Consider the following 7,867-nt stretch of genomic DNA (forward strand, 5'->3'; position numbering starts at 1 on the left):
AAATTTTCTCTGCTAACACTTACGGATTTCAGTGATAACAGAGTAGGTTCAGCTGCAGCAGAACTGAACAGCTGAAGAGGAAGAGAGGCTTTATTATACAGAGAATATGTAATCTTCTGAGTCACAAATGGGGAATGAGCCTGTGTGTGTGTTATATATTTTTTTCTGTCTGCCAGCGCTTGGTAGGTGAAGTTAAGCAGGCTGTGTAGACTGTAGCTGATTCGGGAAACCAGATTCCATCTAAAGGGGGCAAGTCCTCCTCAGGTCCAGACAATGGCTGTTCACCTGGGGATTTAGGATTACTCATAACAGATTTTATTTTTCACGTCAAAATTTGAATTTTAACATTGAGCCTCTCGATTTTTTTTTTTTTTTTTTTTTTGCGGTACGCGGGCCTCTCACTGTTGTGGCCTCTCCCGTTGCGGAGCACAGGCTCCAGACGCTCAGGCTCAGTAGTTGTGGCTCACAGGCCCAGCCGCTCCGCGGCATGTGGGATCTTCACGGACCGAGGCACGAACCCGTGTCCCCTGCATCGGCAGGCGGACTCTCAACCACTGCACCACCAGGGAAGCCCAAGCCTCTTGATTTTTAAATGTTGGCTGTAATTCAAGATTTTGCTTGAAAAAGAACATTTTACAATATAAACAAACTATGTGTTTGCTGCCTTCTGCCCACAATGGCCAATTTTCAGCCTCTCACTTAGTGATCTCATTAATTTCCTGGCTTCAGTGGTCTTCAAAGGGCAGTAAATTCATCTCGTCCAGAGTAGACTTGGGATCTTATCCACTAAATCACTGTCTGCAGGGGACACTGCTCTGTCTCCCTGGATGGAGCCAGAAACCTGGTGGTCAGTGGCCTCACACCCTCCCTCCCCACCAGCCCCCAACCTTCAATGGACCCTCAGTATCTCTCGGTGATGCTCACTCCTCCACCCCTCCCCCTCCCTCCCCCTACAGCCCACATCCACCATCAGCCTAATACCTGTCTTCCTACTGCCCCCTTGTCCCCAGTGGCTCCCTTCTCAGCCATTCTCCCTCGGCAGCCACAATCTCTTTCAAAGAAAATCATTTTATGTTAATTCTCTGCTTAAACTATTAGAAAAACTGACCTTTGTTCTTAGCTCAAAAACCAAAACCTGTCACTGTACCTAGAGACAACTGCTTGGCCCATGTATAAGTGCTGAGATTATAGTTAAATGAATAAATATATAGCAGGAAAAAAATTAATAAAATCAAGAAAAAGAAAATTCTAACTTGAATGGAAGATTCAATGAATGAAGAGGCATAGCAATAGCATATAAAAATACAAGGCATTTGATCTTAGTCACTAATTTTGAGTCAAGATTTGTGTCAGAATTATTGCTTTTGATCTCTTGAGTGCCAAAGGTTAAAGGGACATGTGATTAGATTTTGACAGAATATATTAGTTGTCTGGAGAAAGTATAGTTTTTCCTAATTTTTAAAAAGAGTAATAATTTTATCTGAGTATACATGCAGCATGTGATCATTATAGAGAAGCATCTCAATTGGCCAATGAAATCACCTCTGGGACATAAGACTCAAATTACAACAAAAGTAGACAGTACAACTGTCCTATTATCTACGCAGGAAAATGCATATTCCTATCAAGAAAGATCAGTTTTAAGTACTAAAGCTTTGAAAAGAAGGGGGAACAGATCATAATCCTGTTTCTCTTCCTAAACAGGCAGCCAGGGTAGAGGACGGCGAGGGCCCTGACGGGCATCAGCATGGACCTGGACCAGGTCGACTTCGGGAGCGCGGCAGAGTTGGGCGGCCAGCAGGAGGGGGGCGATGCACAGGGAGAAGAGGACGCCCAGGTCCAGCAAGAATGCCTGCAGAAATTTTCTACCAGGGATTATATCATGGAACCCTCCATCTTTAACACTCTGATGAGGTATTTTCAGGCAGGAGGGTCTCCGGAGGAGGTGATCCGGCTCTTATCAGACAACTACACAGCTGTGGCCCAGACAGTCAACTTGCTGGCCCAGTGGCTCATTCAGACAGGGGTTGAACAAGTGCAGGTTCAGCAAACTGTGGAAAACCACTTGAAGACTTTACTGATGAAACAGTTCGACCCCCGCAAAGCAGATTCTATCTTTACTGAAGAAGGAGAGACCCCCGCTTGGCTTGAACAAATGATTGCACATTCCACGTGGAGAGATCTTGTTTACCAACTGACTGAAGCGCACCCAGACTGTTTGATGCTGAACTTCACGGTCAAGCTGATTTCCAATGCAGGATACCACGGGGAGATCACCGGCGTGGCGGCAGCCTGCCAGCAGCTGGAAGTGTTTTCTAGAGTTCTCTGTACCTCTCTGGCTACACTTTTGGATGGAGGAGAAGACAACCTTGCAGAAAATCTCCCTCAGTTTGCTAAGATGGTGTGCCACGGGGAGCACACGTACGTGGTGGCCCAGGTCCTGATGTCCGTGCTGGCCCAGGAAGGGCAGGGGGGCTGGGCCGTGCGCAGGATAGCACAGGAGGTGCAGCGGTTCGCCCAGGAGAGAGGCCGCGATGCCAGTCGGATCTCTCTCGCACTGGGCACAGCTGCCTCCTACCCCCGGCTGTGTCAGGCCCTTGGGGCAATGTTGTCCAAGGGGGCCCTGAATCCGGCCGACGTCACTGTCCTTTTCAACCTGTTTACCAGCGTGGACCCGCCTCCTGTTGAACTCATCCGGGTGCCGGCCTTCCTGGACCTCTTCGTGGACTCACTCTTTAAACCAGGGGCCAGGATCAACCCGGACCACAAGCACAAGTACATCCACATCTTGGCTTATGCAGTGAGCGTGGTGGAGACCTGGAAGAAGCACAGGCGTGTGAGCGTCAATCAAGGCGAGCTGAAGTCAACGGCCAAAGCTGTTGAAACTGTTCACAGTTTGTGTTGCGCTGAGAACAAAGGGGCTTCTGAACTCGTGGCTGAGCTGAGCACCCTCTACAAGTGTATCAGGTTTCCAGTGGTGGCCATGGGTGTGCTCAAGTGGGTGCACTGGAGCGTATCAGAGCCGAAGTACTTCCAGCTGCAGACCCACTGCACCCCCGTGCACCTGGCGCTGCTGGACCAGATCAGCACCTGCCACCAGCTCCTGCACCCCCAGGTCCTGCAGCTGCTGGTGAAGCTCTTGGAGACGCAGCATTCCCAGCTGGACGTGATGGAGCAGCTCAAGCTGAAGAAGACTCTCCTGGACAGGATGGTGCACCTGCTGAGCCAAGGCTACATACTCCCTGTGGTCACTTACATCCGCAGGTGTCTGGAGAAGGGGGACACCGACATTTCCCTCATTCGCTACTTTGTGACCGAGGTGCTGGATGTGATCGCGCCTCCCTACACCTCTGACTTTGTGCAGCTTTTCCTCCCCATCCTGGAAAACGACAGCATCGCTGGCACCATTAAAACAGAAGGTGAACAGCACCCTGTGACGGAGTTTGTAGCTCACTGCCGGTCTAACTTCATGCTGGTGGACTGATACACAGCGTCCTCCAGAGCTGGAGCAGAACATTCCAGGAGACCCATTGTGGAAAAACCCTTTCCAGAAGCTATCGATGAAGAGGCCCAGTCAGCATCCTGGCAATGGGCTCTGGAGGGAGGAGGTGGAGAACTTTTGTAAAAAGGAAAATGTTAGCAGTGCAAGTGGAGAACTGCAATTAGGAACAGTCCCCTTTCCTTGTAAATCCAGGGCTACCCCTAAAATCCTGTTTTCGGTATTCATTTCCCCCAATATTGGAACTAGGTTCCCGTTATCCTTCGTGATGTAGCCAACGGGCAGCCCCAGGGTGGTGGAAATTCAGAAAATGGGGCACTTAGGTGAACTATTTTCAAAGTTGATTTAAGTTTTCTCACAAGACCTGAACAGTCAGTTCGTATTGCTGTGAATGCTTTAATTCTCCAAGAACAGATAAAAGCCTTTCTGTGGGTGAAACATGTAGATTCCAGCGTTATGTTGTTCTCGTAAATTAGACACTCGTCCTCAAAATAAAAAAATAAATAACTAAACATTTTAAAGGCATATGACTTTCTAAGTTTTTATGGAATAGATGCCGTCACCCCAGAGTCAAGAGGCAGGATTAAGCGTAAGTCCATCACCAGCATGAGGAATTTTTCTGCGTGCGTAACTGAGCACACACCACTGAACCCACAAATGTACCCACACAGGCAAGTCTAAGTGTGAGACAGGCTGGGACCTGGGACCCTTTGCTGCAGGGCTCGCACCTGGACACACCTCTCCTCCAGCAACAAAATACAAAGAAACTATAAGGGGCTAAAAATCACTGCATGCGTGTATCGTTGGGGCAAATTATGGACAACAAGATACAAAAAGACCGAAACCCCAACTGCCACTTCTGAAGAGCTGGGAGCAAAAACGGTGTCCGGAGCAAAAGCGGGGTACTGCGCATGCTCCCTGCACTCAGCACCACCAAAGGGGCGAGCATACCCCTAAAGCAGCCCTCTGGCCTGACCCCTGGACACACCTCTACCTTCGCCCCATAGAAGGAACCATCTCGCCCCCTTGCGGAGCAAGCCAGTGAGCAGGGGAAACTTACTTGTTCTCACTCCCTCCTGCTGCAGCAGGGGCCCCCATAAAGCCTTGCCTGAATTTCTTGTTTAGGCTTATTCTCAGTGTCTATTGATTAAGGAAACCAAGAACCCCGGTCGGTAACAAGGGCAGGTGAACAAAGACTTTCAAGGAAATATTTACTGTCTCTATTGTGAATTATCAGGAGACAATTACTCTATTTGATACTTGGAGAGATCTAGATGATGGGAAACAATGACACATTGAAATTAGAGTCATTGTAACTAATCCAGTGCTGGACAGTGGTCATCGAAATTTTAGTAATAAACATATTCTTGGTACTTTACATTATTTATTTATTTTGCTGTAAGCATGTTACTTGGTAACATTTTTATTATAAATAATACTTATTATACTTGGAACTTCAGTAACTTTAATGTCCTTTTTTTTTCAAATCAGAGACTTTCTAGAAAATAGAAAATTCAGTCATTTATTTATAAGAGCTTTTGAATGTGTTTCTATAACAATAAACTATATTTTCAGGACTTTTCTTAGGTAAAACTGTCTGGTGCTGAGAAGTTTATCTCTGAAATTCAAGCAGAGCATCTGGGAGAGAAGACCTAGAGAAAGACAACCATGGACCTATGTCAACAAGGGCTGGAAGCTGGTGACAACATCACAAAGTCTGAAAGTTGGAGTCAGGGTGAATTAAGTAGAAATCAAATAATAAGCAAATTCAATGCCTCTTATCTTAGACTCTATTCTTACACCTATAACCAAATCACAGAAACTCATTACTAATTCACTCTTAATTTTTAGGCCACACAGGCACATCTAGTTCACCGAATAACTGGATTCCCCTGAACTACAATGCAAATCAGTCTTCGGAGGATGGTATCAAAGACCTGAGCTTGGAAGAAATCATGAATTCAATACTACAAATTTTCGCCCAAGATGCAGAATATATGGGCCATCTGCTACATCTTCAGGGCACAAAGAGGCATGAAAAAGGCTTCCTAAACAACTCAGATGCTTCTCAGTCTGCAGGTATTCCATGGAATCATTAATATGATACTTTTCACTAATGTATTTAAACATGCACTGCTATTGCATGAGGGTCAAAGAACATGGAAATATACAGCATAAAATGCAAAAGTCACACCCCCCCCTTCATGAGACATTTTATTTCATTCCCCTTTTGTAACCACAGTCACATTGTATGAGTGTCATTCAAACTCTCCTTCCATACCTGCACAATCATTTAAGTATATAATATTTTTTTCTTTTTTTAAGAAACTACATCTTGGGCTTCCCTGGTGGCACAGTGGTTGAGAGTCCGCCTGCCGATGCAGGGGACACGGGTTCGTGCCCCGGTCCGGGAAGATCCCACATGCCGTGGAGCGGCTGGGCCCGTGAGCCATGGCCGCTGAGCCTGCGCGTCCGGAGCCTGTGCTCCGCAACGGGAGAGGCCGCAGCAGCAAGAGGCCCGCGTACCAAAAAAAAAAAAAAAAAAAATCACAGACAATGCGCCACAACTACTGAAGCCCACGCGCCTAGACCTGTGCTCCACAGCGAGAGAAGCTACCGCAATGAGAAGCCCGCGCACCGCAACAAAGAGTAGCCCCCGCCCGCCACAACTAGAGAAAACCTGCGCACAGCAATGAAAACCCAAGGCAGCCATAAATTAATTAATTAAATTAAAAAAAATTTTTAAATCACAGAGAAAATAGGGCTTTCTGGTTGTCTGTATTGATGCCTCAGGAATGGGAGAGAGTCAAATGAGGTCAGGGTTTCTATTGTACATATAAATTGGTAATTTAGAAGAGTACTTTTGCAGTTTATATGAAAGGCTCTATCAAGGTTATGAATACATTATTCTTCCATCCCTTGGTTTCTATCCCATCTTACATCCTTTTATCAACTTATGCCTTCAAGTCAGGCTTCACCAAGGCATTTCTACTCATTCTTTCCTCTCAGTCTACAAATATATTCAAGTCTCTCTGGTCCTAAGAACAAAAACTCCTTGTCTTGCCTTGCCTGCTACCCTAACTCCTTGTATTCTCATATGACCTTCTTTTCCTTTTCACCTTTTTGTTCTTTAAATATATAAGTAAGACACTCCTTGTGGGGGGAAAAACACGAAGGTAGAGAAAACTCACCTGTGTGCATGTCATCCAGCTATAATCCCATTAAAGTTTGGTTGCATTTCCTTCTAGGCTACTTTTGGTGACTATTTCAAACAACTTACATACATAGTCTACGTATAATTTGTTCCTTTTCTTTCAGATAAACTACAAATGTGGGACATTTTCGAATCATATAGTGCTTAAGACATTTTTATGGCTGCATAATATATCACCTATAAATGCATATTTTTAACCTTTGTTTAAATCTCTAGATGGGATTTACTGAGCTCAAGAATAAATTGTTTAAAATTATTTTTCATGTAGCATTATAGAAAGTTTAAAAATTTGTCCTCTAACTAGTAATATATGAAATCAGTCTTTTGTTTACTTTGTTATAATTTTAATAATCATTGACAATAACAGCCAAACTTCTTAAAAGATCTTCCGCCAAATGTTTCCAACAATTAGGCAATAGGTACTTGTCTGGTTGCATCAAAATCACCTGAAAGGGGCCTCTTGCCTTCCAAGATGGCCCACACTCTGTCTATGGAGTGTGTACCTCCCTGAATAAGCCTTCTTTCACTTTACTACGTCTTGCTCTTGAATTCTTGCCTGCACAAAGCCAAGAACCCACGCTTGGCGGCCATCCCAGGGACGCAGACATGACTTGGGATGTGACCATCCTCTCGCACCCCACTCTCTTTCCTGCAACATCTTTTCTGGCACCCAATGCGGGGCCTCAAAGGCCATAATCTCGATCCGCGTACTGGGCTTATGGCTCCCCTCTGAAGGGTGGCTGGGCCTTATCCTGAGCCATGTAGATTCGAGTAGCCCGTTAAGTGGCAGCTGACGTCGCCTGCAGGATCTGGCAGAGACCGGTTCTCTGGCCGTGAAGAAGCGCACTGAGGCCAAGGCTTTTCCCCCTCAGTCTTTCTCATTCTCCTATTGCTCTCTTTGGACTTGAAAAGATCCACGCAGACGACCACCAAACATCCAAATTAAGACTGCCCGGCAAGTAACTGACAACTTGGTTGGGTCTAAAGAACTCCTGCCAGGGGGCTTATCTGGTGGCGTAGTGGTTGAGAATCTGCCTGCCAATGCAGAGGACACGGGCTTGAGCCCTTGTCCGGGAGGATCCCACATGCCGCGGAGCGGCTGGGCCCGTGAGCCATGGCCGCTGAGCCTGCGCGTCTGGAGCCTGTGCTCCGCA

General features: G+C 46.2%; 1 protein-coding gene across 1 annotated transcript; it reads left to right on the forward strand.

The window, feature by feature from the left end:
* Positions 1-1,747: 1,747 nt before the first annotated feature.
* Positions 1,748-3,484, forward strand: LOC116761241 (negative elongation factor D-like). The gene has a single exon (XM_032646984.1). The coding sequence runs from the start codon at positions 1,748-1,750 to the stop codon at positions 3,482-3,484; it is 1,737 nt and encodes a 578-aa protein (XP_032502875.1).
* Positions 3,485-7,867: the final 4,383 nt, after the last annotated feature.

Source organism: Phocoena sinus, chromosome 10 (assembly GCF_008692025.1).
Source record: "Phocoena sinus isolate mPhoSin1 chromosome 10, mPhoSin1.pri, whole genome shotgun sequence".
NCBI lineage: Eukaryota > Metazoa > Chordata > Mammalia > Artiodactyla > Phocoenidae > Phocoena > Phocoena sinus.